General features: G+C 46.9%; 1 protein-coding gene across 2 annotated transcripts in view; it reads right to left on the bottom strand.

The window, feature by feature from the left end:
* The window catches only part of capn15 (calpain 15), a 73,680-nt gene that overhangs the window by 13,002 nt on the left and 44,847 nt on the right, over positions 1-15,831 (bottom strand). For both annotated transcript variants that reach the window (XM_055923870.1, XM_055923860.1), the window contains exon 2: positions 11,305-12,994. In XM_055923870.1, coding sequence (XP_055779845.1) covers positions 11,305-12,972 — 1,668 coding nt within the window. In that variant the 5' untranslated portion in view covers positions 12,973-12,994. The remainder of the gene's footprint in view (positions 1-11,304; positions 12,995-15,831) is intronic.

The raw sequence follows: 15,831 nt of genomic DNA, 5'->3' as shown, positions 1-15,831 counted from the left end.
ATGTTGGCTGCAGTTTGGAAATCCCACAATATAGGGGAGAGTGGGGTAAGTTGAGCCAAAGGGTTAAATGAGCCACTCCTTAGTTTCTAGGAAACCAGACACAAAATGTGTCATGTGACCACATATTTAGGAAGAGGTCATAATTTCATGGAGTCTGTGAAGGAAGAAACCACATAGAAAAAGTGGTAAGCAAGTTAGCTCCAAAAAACGGATTTCATGATGCTTGTATCTAAACCAAAGTAGCTCATTTTAACATTGTTTTAAATATTAGTTGGGGTCTCTATAAGCTACAACATGAGGTTCTAAACCTAGGATGAAAGTGCATCCTTTGAGCTAATCCAGTCCAAAGTTTGCCTTGGGGGTAAGCCAAAGGCAATGGGGTAAGTTGAGCCAATGGCCACCATACCCCGTACAAATGACTATAACATTTAGTCCCGTTTTATGTTTTGTTTTGTGTGTAATGTGTTATAGATACAGTTGAAGTCGGAAGTTTACATACACTAAGGTTGGAGTCATTAAAACTCGTTTTTCAACCACTCCACACATTTCTTGTAAACAAACTATAGTTTTGGAAAGTCAGTTAAGACATGTACTGTGTGCATGACACAAGTAATTTTTCCAACAATTGTTTACAGACAGATTATTTCACTTATAATTCACTGTATAACAATTCCAGTGGGTCAGAAGTTTACTTACACTAAGTTGACTGTGCTTTGAAGAGCTTTGAAAAAAAAGAAAATGGTTTCATGGCTTTAAAAGCTTCTGACAAGCTAATTTACATAATTTGAGTCAATTGGAGGGGTACCTGTGGATGTATTTCAAGGCCTACCTACAAACTCAGTGCCTCTGCTTGACATCATGGGAAAATCAAAAGAAAATCAGCCAAGACCTCAGAAAACATTTTTAGACCTCCACAAGTCTGGTTCATCATTGGGAGCAATTTCCAAATGCCTGAAGGTACCATGTTCATCTGTACAAACAATAGTACGCAAGTATAAACACCATGGGACCACGCATCCGTCATACCGCTCAGGAAGGAGACGCGTTCTGTCTCCTAGAGATGAACGTACTTTGGTGCCAAAAGTGCAAATCAATCCCAGAACAACAGCAAAGGACCTTGTGAAGATGCTGGAGGAAACCGGTACAAAGTATCTATATCCACAGTAAAACGCATCCTATATCGACATAACCTGAAAGGCTGCTCAGCAAGGAAGAAGCCACTGCTCTAAAACCACCATAAAAAAGCCAGACTTACGGTTTGCAACTGCACATGGGAACAAAGATCGTGCTTTTTGGAGAAATGTCCTCTGGTCTGATGAAACAAAAATAGAACTGTTTGGCCATAATGACCATCGTTATGTTTGGAGGAAAAGGGGGAGGCTTGCAAGCCTAAGAACACCATCCCAACCGTGAAGCACGGGGGTGGCAGCATCATGTTGTGGGGGTGCTTTGCTACAGGAGGGACTGGTGCACTTCACAAAATAGATGGCATCACGAAGAAGGAAAATGATGTGGATATATTGAAAAAACATCAAGACATGAGTCAGGAAGTTAAAACTTGGTCGCAAATGGGTCTTCCAAATGGACAATGACCCCAAGCATACTTCCAAAGTTGTGGCAAAATGGCCTAAGGACAACAAAGACAAGGTATTGGAGTGGCCATCACAAAGCCCTAACCTCAATCCTATAGAAGATTTGTGGGCAGAACTGAAAAAGCATGTGCGAGCAAGGAGGCCTACAAACCTGACTCAGTTACACCAGCTCTGTCAGGAGGAATGGGCAAAAATTCACCCAACTTATTGTGGGAGCTTGTGGAAGGCTACCCAAAACATTTGACCCAAGTTAAACAATTTAACGGCAATGCTACCAAATACTAATTGAGTGTATGTAAACTTCTGACCCACTGGGAATGTGATGAAAGAAATAAAAGCTGAAAGAAATAATTATCTCTGCTATTATTCTGACATTTCACATTCTTAAAATAAAGTGGTGATCCTAACTGACCTAAGACAGGGAATTTTTTATGAGGATTAAATGTCAGGAATTGTGAAAAACGGAGTTGAAATGTATTTGGCTAAGGTGTATGTAAACTTCCGACTTCAACAGAATGAACTCGAGATGTGCATTTGTATTGTTACAGAACAGACATCCTCATGTGTTACAAACCTAAAACAAGCAGGGGTCTGGCCCTCCTTCAGGTACTCTCGAGAGCTCTCAAGAGTCCCTTCGAGCAACATCAAGGGATGAATTTTTTTTTTTGACTGAATGACACTGTAGAGGTACACTGACAAAAGAAGTTAAAACGAACATGTACCCGCGTGAGAGACTCTGAAAGAGTAGCAGAGGCACACAAGGTCTTATCTGTTGACATGGAGTCGGAGCTTGCTAAACTCATAAAGAATCTCGCGGACCAGTTTCATGGGCTTAGAAGCCTCAAATGCAGAGAAATTGCCTACAAAATTGGCACATCCTCCCCTATCCCGGACAACTGGTCGAGAAATGGATGTGTAAGTGATATTGAACAGAGAGATCGTTATCTGAATGAAGGCATACATTTAAGATGTACAATATACCACACCCCCATTCCATTAAATAAACTTTCACCTACCAGCACCCTCACGGGACACCCTCACCGACTTACCCCAAAGCGGCTCAACGTCCACTGTCCCTACGCTCAACTTAACCCAAGAGACCACTTTTTTTGGACAAGCGACCTTTTGAAAACTGTAATGTTTACATGAATACTGATTATTTCCTGGGATACGCGACATCCTGCAATATATGTCGGTATCTGTGTTAGAAAGAACACTATATTTCCCTTAACGTAGTGATGCCGAATGTAAAAAAAATGGCTCAACATACCCCACTCTTCCCTCGTGTAAATATAGTATGAGTAAACTAACAACACATGTCAAATATCCTAAACATGCCAGAGTAGCCTAAACATGCAACTATCAGAGATCTACGGTTAGGACTATAAACCACTATAGTCCCTAGCCTACATGTTTTCTGTCTGACGTCTGTGTTAAAAGGATGATGATTAATTCGGAGGCCTGCAGGCCGCCGTAGGAGCCACAGAACGCTGAGTCGTGTACCAGGAAAAACACTGGCAGCGAGTATTCATGTGGCTAAAGGAGCCTCTCCCTGCTGTTAAAACATTAAGATGCACACGCAGCATGGAAGGTGCCAAGACACATCAAAACGCATATCCCGAGATCAAGAAGACGGCACGCTGAATCACACAGCGATGCTTCTAAACACACCGACTTGTGCACCCCGTGAAGCACTTTCAAGCTAAATCGTGCTTCTTTGAAATGTGCAATTGAAATAACCTGTTCAGAATTTCTACTTCAATTCCAAACGTAAGTGATCACTGTTCAACAAAACAGTTTGAATTGAGGCTAACCAACTTACAATAATGACCTGACACTATCACTCTGTCAAAACCCTGCTCAACAAACCTGAGGGAACTCACACAAAGACTAGCCTATGCTATTTCCTCTGTGCACTGTTGGTAGTGATGGGATCCTGCATCCTGAACCAGTGGAAAGTACTGAAAGCACCCGGGCAGTGCACAGTCAATGGAGACAAATTGATTCGTCACCCTAACCAAAAAGCCACTTCTGTTGCCCTCGACACCGTGGCAGACAGCGGCACCTTGGCCCCTGCCCCCGTTTCCCATCATGCCCCAGAAGATTTAGCCCCCCCCGGGGTCCATCGGTGGCTCACTGGCTCAGTGGCTCTGCAGTTCAGAGATTTACACCGCCCCCTGTTTGTTGTCGGGGTTTAGCCAGTAACCGATAACATTTTCCTTTTGCTTCACAGCAGTTGGTAGGGCTTTCAGCGGCGACTGACCTGCAAACAGAGAGGCCTCTTTTAACTTGAGTTCCAAAAGCCACTCGCCGACAACACAGGACCTCGGAGACGGCAGCGTATAAGAAATGGGCTAAACATGCACGGTGTATGTGGCGCGTGTCCACTTTCAGCACGTGTGGAAATCAAACGAAGCAGATGACTCATCGTGACACGTGTAGAAACAGGACAGACTGCCACGGCGAGACAGACAAGACACAAACAGTCCCACGCAGCCTTAGTGTCCCTTCAGCTATTCTCGCCAGGGCCAGCTGTTTGAGGCCTGTTGTGACGGCGACATTGCAACACAGTGCTGGTCTGACTCCCTGACTGTCTCCGGTGGAACCGTGTTGGGTAATTCTCAAGGCTGGGCCAATGCCAACGCCTGAGAGCACTCTACTGCATTCGCAGTCACAGTTCATGGCTAGGCTAGTCCGGCTAACAAAACACACAGCTCTCCAGCTGTCTGAGTCTCTATAGAAACCTGAATCAATATGGGGACATTTGAAAGCGGAGAGGGAGTGACTGGCACTCACTGGAACCAAGTGCGACGCTACAGTCAACCTACTGATCGTGGCAATAGATGGCTATTGAGCCAACATGACAGTGTGCCACTGTCATGTTGGCTCAATAGCCATCTATTGCCACTTATTGAACTGCCATTGCATAGAAACAGCGGCGATAACGTTTAGACTGGTTAATTGTACACTGGTTTATTTCCAATAGGGCCCGTTGAAACATGTGGCGGTTGACATTTGTCCGAGAAGAGAGTGGTGATTCGCCCTGGCGCTGCAAGGTTCTGTTTGAATCGTGCTGTCGTTCAGCCTTGGCTATTCAATGAAAAGTAGAATGGAACATATGACGTCAACAGAGGGAACATAATTGTCGTCAACAGAGGGAACATAATCAATATGTTTAGTGAACTCGGCATGCTCCGAAAAGAGAGGTAATTACAATGTTTCCACCAGACAGGGCTTCGCAGGTCAGAAAGAACAAATGCTAGCATGCCTCAGCGTTGTTCACCTGTCTGAAACGCTACAGTGGACCGGCACACTTCCCACCGGGCAAAAACGGGTTAAATGAACGTGGCTTCAATGTAATTTGTCAACATATTGTGATGTGGAATCTACACGGGGGGGGGAGGGGTGTTTGAGGGTAAAATTTCAAACCACATGATAATGTCATCATGGTAATACATTTTCAACATATAGAAAATATGTTGGAATTTGTACCTGGGAAACAATGTCAGATCTTCAACGTAATATCAACTATTAGGGGGAAAAAACTATAGGCTGGGCAGCACCTCATACTGGATAGTTGATCTCGCTTCAGCTATCCTTTCGGTCTCCCATCCAGGGTTTTAACCAAGCCCAGCCCTCCTTAGCTCTGATATTTGTCACTGACTATATATGTGCTATGGTGAGAATGATCATAGAGAAATCTCCACTATTAGATTCACTGCTGCTGTTGAAGGTCATTCCAACGTGTAGTTTCAACAGAGAAAACATAATGTAACCATAGTTTATCACGCATTTATCAGCAATTATACTGTTTAGGCATACGTAGTGTTTGGGAAGTCAACTACGGCTATTGTTTGAATTCAACCCAGGATTCAACAACAAAAAAATAGACAATGCATATGTCTAGGGTTTCAAGCTTTGGTTGATTTCAAATGGTATCTACAAGTTAATAACAAATATGTTGAATTCACATCTCCAGGTCAAGCTAAAAATCTAAGTTAAAGAATAGGATTGAATCAAATCAAACTGTATTTAAAAGTGCATTTAAAGTTTGATGCGATTCGGTCCCATTCTTTAACTTCTACTTTTTTGGTTGAAATGGAGACGTGAATCCAACACACCAATTACTAATTTGCATACAAACTGGAATAAAAGCCAGACTAAAATCAGTGGCACAGATGGAGCTATCCAAGCGGCAGATACATCTCCATTAAAATGTTGATATTTGGCTTCGTTGTCAACCAAACTCAATTCAATATTACTTTTGTAAAAACAGTCAAATAGCTCGTGCAAGCTACCTTACAAACTAACGTAACAGTATCTATTCAACCTTAAAATGAGCAACACATCCATGGCCACATTTTGTGGTTACTGTAACAATAAAATGTCCTATTTAATCATAGGAAGCGTGCTTGTTCAGGGTCGCAGGCCTGTGGAAACCGTCACAATTGCTATAATAACCTGTGCAGAATCTCAAACGGCATTGACACCACTTACACCATGTACTTTAAAAGTCATCTCAACCGCAATCCAGGTCATTTGGTTGTGCTATTAGACGAAGCACAGTAATAGCGCATGAAGTTATTGTATAAATAAACAAAATGTCTGACATTGTATTCCCTTTTGAACTTTATTATGCTTTTAACACGTTTGAAAGCGCCGTGATAACACATTTGGGAATTCAACAAACTTTTGGCTGTCTTTTTGAGTGGGTGAAAATGGGCGGGAATCTCATTGATCAACGTATCTTAACAAATACTACCCAATTCTCCACGTTGAAAAGACGTGGTGTGCCCAGTGGGCTGGGACATTTGTATTGCTTAAAACCTCAAGTAATAGATTATGGGACAAAGTCTATCTGGATGGATGTCTTTGTCCTTATATTGTCTAAATACCATCTTTGCTCCACTCTCATATAGCTTCCGTTCTTGATCTACTTGTCTGTGACAACTCGTTAATGAAATAATGGCTAGGCAGCGGTGGAAAATGTACGCAATTGTCATACTTGAGTAAAAGTTAAGATACCTTCATAGAAAATGAGTCAAGTAAAAGTGAAAGTAACCCAGTAAAATCCTACTTGAGTAAAAGTCGAAAAGTATTTGGTTTTAAATATACTCAAATATCAAAAGTAGATGTAATTGCTAAAATATACTTCAGTATCAAAAGTAAAAGTATAAATTATTTCAGATTCCTAATATTAAGCAAACCAGATGGCACCATATTCTATTTAAACATTTTTTTTTTTATCTACAGATAGCCAGGGGCACAGTCCAACACTCAGACATCATTTACAAACAAGTGTGTAAATTGGACCATTTTCCTGTCCTGCTATGCATTCAAAAAGTACTTTTGGGTGTCAGGAAAAATGTATGGAGTAAAAAGTACATTCTTTTCTTTAGGAATGTAGTGAAGTAAAAGTAAAAGTTGTCAAAAATATAAATAGTAAAGTACAAATACCCAAAACAACTACTTATAAATTATTTTTACACCACTGTGGCTAGGAGATATGCCTCTACAATGTTGTGGTCATCTAAGCACTCTTTGGAGTGGTCTGACGACTCCTGGTGGTCCCTGTCTCCAGTCCACCTGGTCGTGCTGCTGATCCAGTTCTGCCTGCGGCTATGAAACACTGACCTGTTTCACCGTGCTACCTTGTCTCTCTCGCGCTCTCGTCGCAAACCGGAAAGTTCCATGGCATTAATCCGCTAAAGAGGGGTCGGAACCCAGTGTAAATCTGTGACGCCTCACAACATGTCAAACAAATCAAATGCCTTGCTTGGGCGGAGCTCCAAAGGTCAATAGGAGCCAAAGTCAATAAAACAAGATGGATGACAAAAAAACATTTTCGAACGTTTGCAGGGCGCTAGTTCTCAGCATTTCTCTGTTATTTCGAGATGAGCTAAAGCTGCAGCAAGAGGGGGGAAATGGATGTTGCGTATCCTGTTTAGCCAGTCAGGTTGCAGTCTGTTCATTTACCCCTGGTCTGATAGTTTCAAAATAAAAAAAGACTGCTGCAACCTGATTGGCTCAACGAGATACGCAACATCCGGGACTAGCATTAGCTACTCTAGCATGGTGGTGGAAAATGGTGTTTCATAAAGAATGTATACATATCCTACCCTGTTTTCTTCCGCCTTCTCACCATTAAATAGAGTTAAAGACATTCTGCGGTCCATTTGTATACTTTTTAGCCAGTAGTTCTGAAAGCAGCGCTCACGATCCAAAAGTGGTCTCTCCGAAGATTGCGCACTGCGTCACATTTGTGCACCTCTCTCGCTCTCTGACGTGCCTCTTTGCTAGCTGTCACTCGAGTGGCTGAAGCTCATTGGTTGAAGTCAAATTGCTCGGGGGCTGGATCACGTGGGGGAAAATGTGCAGAAAATGGCGCCGCACAGATTCCAGATAAACGGTCGCTTTAAAACTAGGGATTTCGTGGCTAATTGAGGTAAGACAGTAATTCTGCTCATAGATTATAAACGTATGAACTACACATTAACACATCCAGCCCAAACCCGGGAGGTTTAAATAATAATTAGCAGTCACCAAAGTTCCGGAGCATGTCTTTAAGGATGAAAATGACACCTTTGCAGCCAAAATGAAGAACGTTTTATGTACAAACCGGTCCACGGGGGGGATAAGAATGTATGGCCGGCTGCATGCTTTCCCTTTGGACGGAAAAATGAAATGACTCAATATCGCCATCTGCCAGCCTTTGGGCTACATACACAACAACTCTCAAAATATGTCCTACCCGGACGGAAAGCAGTGATGCACATGCCTGTAGAAGGGTCTACCGTTATTATTTGACCCTGCTGGTCATCTATGAACGTTTAACGTCTTGAAGAACTATCTGGCTTTAACGGCCATGTACTCTTCTCATCTCCACCCGGCACAGCCAAAAGAGGACTGGTCACCCCTCCGAGCCTGGTTCCACCTCTAGGTTTCTTCCTAGCTTCTTGCCTTTCTTGGGAGTTTTTCCTAGCCGCTGTGCTTCTGCATCTGCATCGCTTGCTCTTTGGGGTTTTAGACTGGCTTTCTGTATAGCACTTTGTGACAACAGCTGATGTAAAAAGGGCTTCATGAGATACATAATTTGAAGGTATTTTAGCATCTCGTGTGAGGCTGAGGCAGTCATGAGGTACCCTGGGGGTGATAGATTCACTGCACGGGGGGGGAGAGTGCTTAGCCGACTCCACCCTCCCTAAACTAAGCTGTGCCGCTCGATGCTCCAGCTGATTACATTTGCTTTAGGGAAGCGGATAATTGCTGCGACTCTACTTCCCCGTTTCTAAAAATAAAATGTCCCGTGTTCACCTTAGCGTTCACATGGGTAGCACCACAGCCGCAAAGGAAAAAGGGGGGGGGTATGGTGCACAGGGGGATAGAAGTGAGGAGAGGGGGAAGAGAGAAGGGGAGTACGGTGGCACTGGGGACAGAAGGGAATAGAAGAGAGGGGGAATAAAGAAGGGGGGAATGGGAAGAGAGGAGGAGGACGGTGGGATGGGATATTGGGAGTGAGGGATGAGAGTAGAGATGAAGGGATACATTTAGTCTAGGTGTTCAAGAGGAGGAGAGGAGAGGCTCTCCAACATCCTTCCTGTATAAGCCGGCCCCCCACCCACGCTCCCAAAGGTGAGCCCGCAACTCGCAGAGCAGCATTTGACATAAATAATGCATGGTAGAGCCAACGTTGTACCATTACAAAAATGACACGATACCCTCCACATGGAATGAAATGCATACGTGTGAGTGACAACGTTCCTGTATCAGTTTAAATGTACCCCCCATTTTCTTGCTTATGAGAAATAGCGTAGGCAAACATGATGAAATTCTGTGGCTTTAAAAAAAATCCAGATTCCATGGTGTCGAGATAAAGCAAACTTGAAAAAGTTGAAAAGTGAGGCATCGTCCTTCTCTACCTCTCCCTGGGGTTAGTCCTATGTCCACACACCCAGAGTGTTTTATACACTGCCAAACAAATAGCGGACTACTAACCCTTATGTGGCTGGCTACTTAATTGACGAATACATTTTTTCGGGCCAAACATTTTGCTGGGGGGCATGCCCCCACACCCCCCCTAGCAGGTCATTTTTTTTCATTACGCTGGCTACTTCAGGAACACACTGTTCACCCAAACAGGCGGTTGCCACTGGTTACATCAAGCTGGCTACGAGACCAACCACTCCAAAGGCGAATCAAAATCAGACCAATCAAAACGCTTTACGCTAGAGTACTGAACCAAAACGACCCGTCGGGTCTTTTAGTATTTAAAGATGAGCACGAGTGGTGGGGACAATGGGACGTCACTCTACATTAGGTGTTGTAATCTGGAGACTAGTTTGTAATTACAAAGGGTAATTAGGGTTTCTCCATTAAGAAAAACCCTTGATTAATTCTTCCAGACTGACATTTATGCTGGTTAATGAAAATTCATTGTTTCTTGATGGGGGTCAGCGTCATTATGGTTAGAGAACCTAAGCTTTTCTTGGCCATTTCAGAACTTTCCACCCTCTTGTAATCTTCCAAAAGTTTATTCAAATTGTTATTTCTAAGTTTACTTTGAAAAATGTCAATATAAATGTAATTGTACTGACTGAGGTTGATTTGTATGCATTGACTGACGCCATTGTAAAAACACACATTTCACCGTTTCAATTGATCCCCTCTTAAATAGAAAATGTATTATGATTCACGTCTCCTTGTGTGAACTGAAGACTGAAAACAGACTGGTAGTGTCTGTGTGAGAGAAAGAAAAGCCAGAGAGACAAAGTCTTTATGCAGATCAGAAAGTGTTCCGCGGGGGCGACATGGTGTAGTAACGTGAAGTTGCCCCTAGACGCTGATCTACAGTCAGTTTAGCATTTCCCCCACTAATGGTTAAGGTTAGGATTGTGGGAGGGGAAGCTGATCCTAAATGTGTATAGCTCACTTAAAACACCTGCCCGGACATGATCGAGAGATCCTTATGGGCTTTATAACACTCTATCTCTCAACGTTGTGTTGTTGCGCCACACATATTGCAACGATAAATATGATACACACAGACTCTGGGCTTGCGAGTAACTTACTCATGGACAAACAAAACCCTTTCACGTCGGAGCATTTTTAGGACAAACAACTACTAATTACAAACCATTATGAGATAAGAAAAAAAAACGTCATCCGACTTGGGAGATTTGTCCTGGTTTCAGAATTACTATTTGGGATAAACAGAGATGTTCGGGACTGCCGGTGTAATCAAGGGACAAACGTTCACCCCGTGCCCCATTAAAAATCCACTAATGAGCAGAGAAGCGCAAACAGAAACTACTACAACAAAAGCCTATTAGGGTCTCCTGGCAGCGTCTTTAAAAATTAGGCAGATCGGAGTTGCCTGCTAATCACTGGAACCATGGTAAAGAAGCCAGAGTATTAGAAAGCTGTATTGTGCCGCTTGGCAGTTCACAGTTGCAGTGTGACGCATGTAAAAAGTCCCTACTGCATTTATTATTCATGGCACAATGAAATATGCTCTTTGGGAAACTCGTTGACTATTCATCTCTCCTGAAAGTGATGCTGACGTGTCAGTGGCAAACTCTTAGAAACTGATGTAAGTTGCTCGAGTATGATGTCAGTTCTCTTGACACATGCTCTTTAAAAAAGACACTATTAGCTTTTGAAAAGCATAAACACAATCCATTTCCCAACCCCCCGGGTTCCCAGAGTGACTTACCTCTCGACAGAAGGTGGTGATGTTCTCCCAGAGTTCCTTGGCTTCGCCCTCGTCGTTGCGCCGCCGTGCCTCCACGTGCATGCTCTCCCTCCTCTTCAGTGGCTTGGCCACCTTGCGCAGAGTCAGGTACTGCTGGGCCGTGTGGCATGCCGCACAGTTCTTAGACTTGACGTCGTTGAGCAGCGTGCACGCCGGACAGCCCCACTGCTTCTCCTGCAGTAGCGTGCACGAGGAAGAGGAGGACGAGGACGATGAGGAAGAGGAGGAGGTGTTGGTGGCCGAGGGCGAGGGGTAGACCCGGGCTTGTTTTCGGGCCTTGTGTCCAGAAGACGATGAGGTGGAGGCTGAGGAGCAGGAGCAGGGGCCGGGGAGACCGCATTGCGGGCAGCAGCGAGAACTAGGCTCCTGGAAGCCATGCAGCTTGGAGGAACCGCAGGCCGAGCACTTGGCCACCCCCGTGGGGTTGCGGAGGGTACATTTGGAGCAGGCCCAGGTGCTGAAGTCCGGACTGGAGGGGCTGGCCGGAGTAAAGCGCACCGTCTCGCAGCCCACCAGGTCGATGAGGTCGGCACCGGCCCGCGACGAGCGACATGCCTCACACTTGGACGAGCCGCTCAGGTTGGGCAAGGAGCATCCTGGGCACTTCCAAGTGGGGGCCGATGTAACGGGGGCGTGGGAGGTGTGATGGGGGTGGGGGCCGTCCTCCTCCTCCAGGATGCTGAGGCGCTTGCTGGGGAAGGAAGGCTCCTGAGGCTGGGCTTGCTTAGGCTTGGCAGGGCGGAGGGGAGGGCAGGGCGGAGGGGGCACGTAGGCCGTGGAGGGCGAAGTGGGGCTGGGGGCGTTGGGGTTAGGGTTGGTTGGCCGCCCTGGCGGGGGCACCTCTCTCCTGCTGCGGGGCACTGGGTTGTTCTGGAGAGAAGAGAAGGGAGTGAAAGGGGAAGAGAGTGGCGTAGGGGGCAAGTTGGTGTCGGGGGGCTCCTGGGGTTCGCAGGGGGCAGCTGCGGGGGGCGAGTCGTCTGTCAAGTCAATGAGGAGTGGAGGGGCGGAGGCCCCTGCTACGTGGACGGGAAACCCTAGCACGGGCGTGCGAACCTCGGGCACCACCAGCGCCTCGGGTGGGATCTTGGGCAGCGACAGTTTCCTTGGTCCCCCGCAGGCCGAACACGACAATGAAACAGGAGTATTATGAAGCGTGCATCGCGGGCACGCCCAGCCTGAGTGGTGGTGCTGCTGCCCCTCGAGTCCACCCAGACCGCTCAGTCCCCCCACCTCCCCGTTGCTCTCCGACCTCCTCAGCGCCTCCTCCTTGGCCGGCTGCTGCCCGCGGGGCTCCAGGAGAACCATGGGAGTCATGACTGGCGCCGAAGGCTGCGGTGGCGGGGGCAGGAAGCCGTTGGTGGTGGCGGCCATGGTTGTGGTCGGCGTGGGGGTGCCCAACGAGGGTCCGAAGCCACAGACGGTGCAGGCGCCGGAGCCCTGGGGGTTGTTGAGGGTGCAGCGGGGGCAGGCCCAGCGTTGCTGCTCCTCGGTGCTGCTCAGCCTCAGGATCTGGTTGAGGTCGGGTTTCTGGCGCGGCGCCTCGCAGATGGAGCAGCGCGGCGCCACCCCCGCGTTCAGGAAGGTGCAGCGGCCGCATGACCACTCGCTGCCTTGCACTGCCGCCGCCATGGAGCCCGGGGACTGAGAGTGGCTGTATGAAAGAAAGACAGAAAGAGAAAGAAGTGGACGAGTGGGAGATGGGGAGCAGAAGTCAAAAGGGAAGTTTGGGATAAGTGGGGGGGGGGGGGGGGGTGGAAAGAGAGGGGGTGGGGGGGGGGGAGAGAGATTAGCCAGTGCAGTGGAATCAAAATCTCCCTCTTCGGGGAATTGAGGGCAGTAAATCCATGCACAATACCTCTGTGATGAGAGGAGCCAGCCAGACAGCCAGGCAAACAGCCAGCCAGCCAGACAGACAGACGAAGCTGCTGCTGGTACTACTACGGGAGAATACTGAGTGAATCCTCTCACAAACATATACAATCCTCTCAGAACCATCCACCTGACTGACACTTATGGGAATGGAAAAACGCCGGGACCTTCTGATCTAGCACCTCCTATCATCCTCTCTCTGGTCAATGTTAATGGAGAGGACAGGAGTGGAGGGCCACATAGAGTGAGAGTTAGAATCAAAGCAAAAAATGATTGTAAAATGTGCACTGACGGTTCTGTGTTAGCGTTTACGATTGGGGCTTTGGGCCTTCTGATGTGAAGACGAACTTCTGATCCAGGTTGATCCTCTTGGATCAAGATCCCTGTTGCCTAAATTGTTTTGTGCATAAAAAAAAGCACCCCTTGTGTGCACTTCTGGTAATACAGTATACCCCGGTATGGTACTGAAAGGGTATGATGTCTGAAAACCTGGATACCACCCAAACCTAACTAGAATCACGTAGATGTGTTCATACGGCCCGTCCTAGGGGACTAGCACTGTTGGCCACCTCTAGACTGTGCCCAGGCTGATGGAGGGACTGGGGGGCCCCTGGGGACACTCGACATGGGGTGCCCGTTCGAACGGGGCCCATAAATGCCACTGTCACTCAAAGCGCTCATGTGTGAACACTGCAACAGGGAGAGAAATGGACAAAGTGCTAAGAGCTAATGCCACTATCACCACGCTAGACTGCCCCGGCTGCCCCATTGGCTAGCATACCATCAACTGACCCAGTGGTTCTCGAACCTCTCCTCGGGGACTCCCAGCCGCTCCATGCATTTGATCTGTTCCAGAGCTGGCACACCTGATATTTAAATGTGTCAACTAATCATTAAGCCTTTGGCTAGTTGAATCAGGTGAGCTAGTTCAAAGCAACAACTCAATTGTGAAATGTCTGGGAGTCCCCGATCTGACGGACTCTGGCGCTCGCTGGCCCAAGAACATCTATTACTATTAATAATACAGCATTTATAGTGTTGCACGGTATACTGGTACCATGGGAATATCACAGTACCGAAACGTCACAATACTTATGACACCAACGTTTTAGAATACTGTACCTTCGTACCGTTTTATATGATACTACCATATTTGTCAGTCCTACCAATCTAAAAAAACTGCTGGCTCCTGTTATAAAATGTTTATAAAGTCTGTTTTGGTTAAACATTTTGTTGAATTTAAGCAAAAGCCACTGTCTCTTGTATACGCAGGTCCAATAACATCTATTTGACTTTCATGCACATATCAGGTGTGGCAGCTGTAATCAGCCAGCCGCATCCACTACCAGCACTCAACAAACCTGCTTCTCTCCGCATCCCGTACTAGCCCTTATTCACCTGCTTCTCTATGCAAACCCTACTAGCCCTCACTCACCTGCTTCTCTATGCATCCCTACTAGCCCTCACTCACTCACCTGCTTCTCTATGCATCCCCTACTAGCCCTCGCTTCCCTGCTTCTCTATGCATCCCCTACTAGCCCTCACTCACTCACCTGCTTCTCTATGCATCCCCTACTAGCCCTCGCTTTCCTGCTTCTCTATGCAACCCCTACTAGCCCTCACTCGCCTGCTTCTCTATGCATTCTGTACTAGCCATCACTACCTGCTTCTCTCCGTGTCCCCTACTAGCCCTCACTCACTCACATGCTTCCCTATGCATCTCCTACTAGACCTCAATCCCCTGCTTCTCTATGCATCCCCTACTAGCCCTCACTTACCTGCTTCACGATGCATCCCCTACTAGCCCTCACTCCCCTGCTTCACTATGCATCCCCTACTAGCCCTCACTCACTCACCTGCTTCTTTATGCATCCCCCACTAGCCCTCACTCACTCAACTGCTTCTCTATGCATCCCCTACTAGCCCTCACTCCTCTGCTTCTCTATGCATTCCCCAATAGGCCTCACTCACCTGCTTCTCTATGCATCTCCTAATATCCCTCACTTACCTGTTTCTCTCCGCATCCCCTACTAGCCCTCACTCACCTGCTTCTCTCCGCATCCCCTACTAGCTCTCACTCCCCTGCTTCTCTATGCATTCCCTAATAGCCCTCACTCACCTGCTTCTCTATGCATCCCCTACTAGCCCTCAATCACTCACCTGCTTCTCTATGCATCCCCTACTAGCCCTCACTCACCTGCTTCTCCATGCTTCCCCTACTAGCCCTCACTCACCTGCTTCTCTATGCATCCCCCACTAGCCATCACTCCCCTGCTTCTCTATGCACTCCCTACTAGCCCTCACTCCCCTGCTTCTCTATGCATCCCCTACTAGCCCTCACTCACTCACCTGCTTCTCTATGCATCCCCTACTAGCCCCCACTCACCTGCTTCTCTCCGCATCCCCTACTAGCTCTCACTCCCCTTCTTCTCTATGCATCCCCTACTAGTCCTCACTTCCCTGCTTCTCTATGCATTCCCTACTAGCCCTCACTCACTCACCCACCTGCTTCTCTATGCATCCCCTACTAGCCATCACTCACTCACCTGCTTCTCTCGGCATCCCCCACTAGCCCTCACTCACTCACCTGCTTCTCTCCGCATCCCCTACTAGCCCTCA

The sequence above is a fragment of the Salvelinus fontinalis genome, chromosome 1 (genome assembly GCF_029448725.1).
Source record: "Salvelinus fontinalis isolate EN_2023a chromosome 1, ASM2944872v1, whole genome shotgun sequence".
NCBI lineage: Eukaryota > Metazoa > Chordata > Actinopteri > Salmoniformes > Salmonidae > Salvelinus > Salvelinus fontinalis.
The sequence above is the reverse complement of the archived record's forward strand: the minus strand, read 5'-3'. Positions and strand labels throughout refer to the sequence as shown.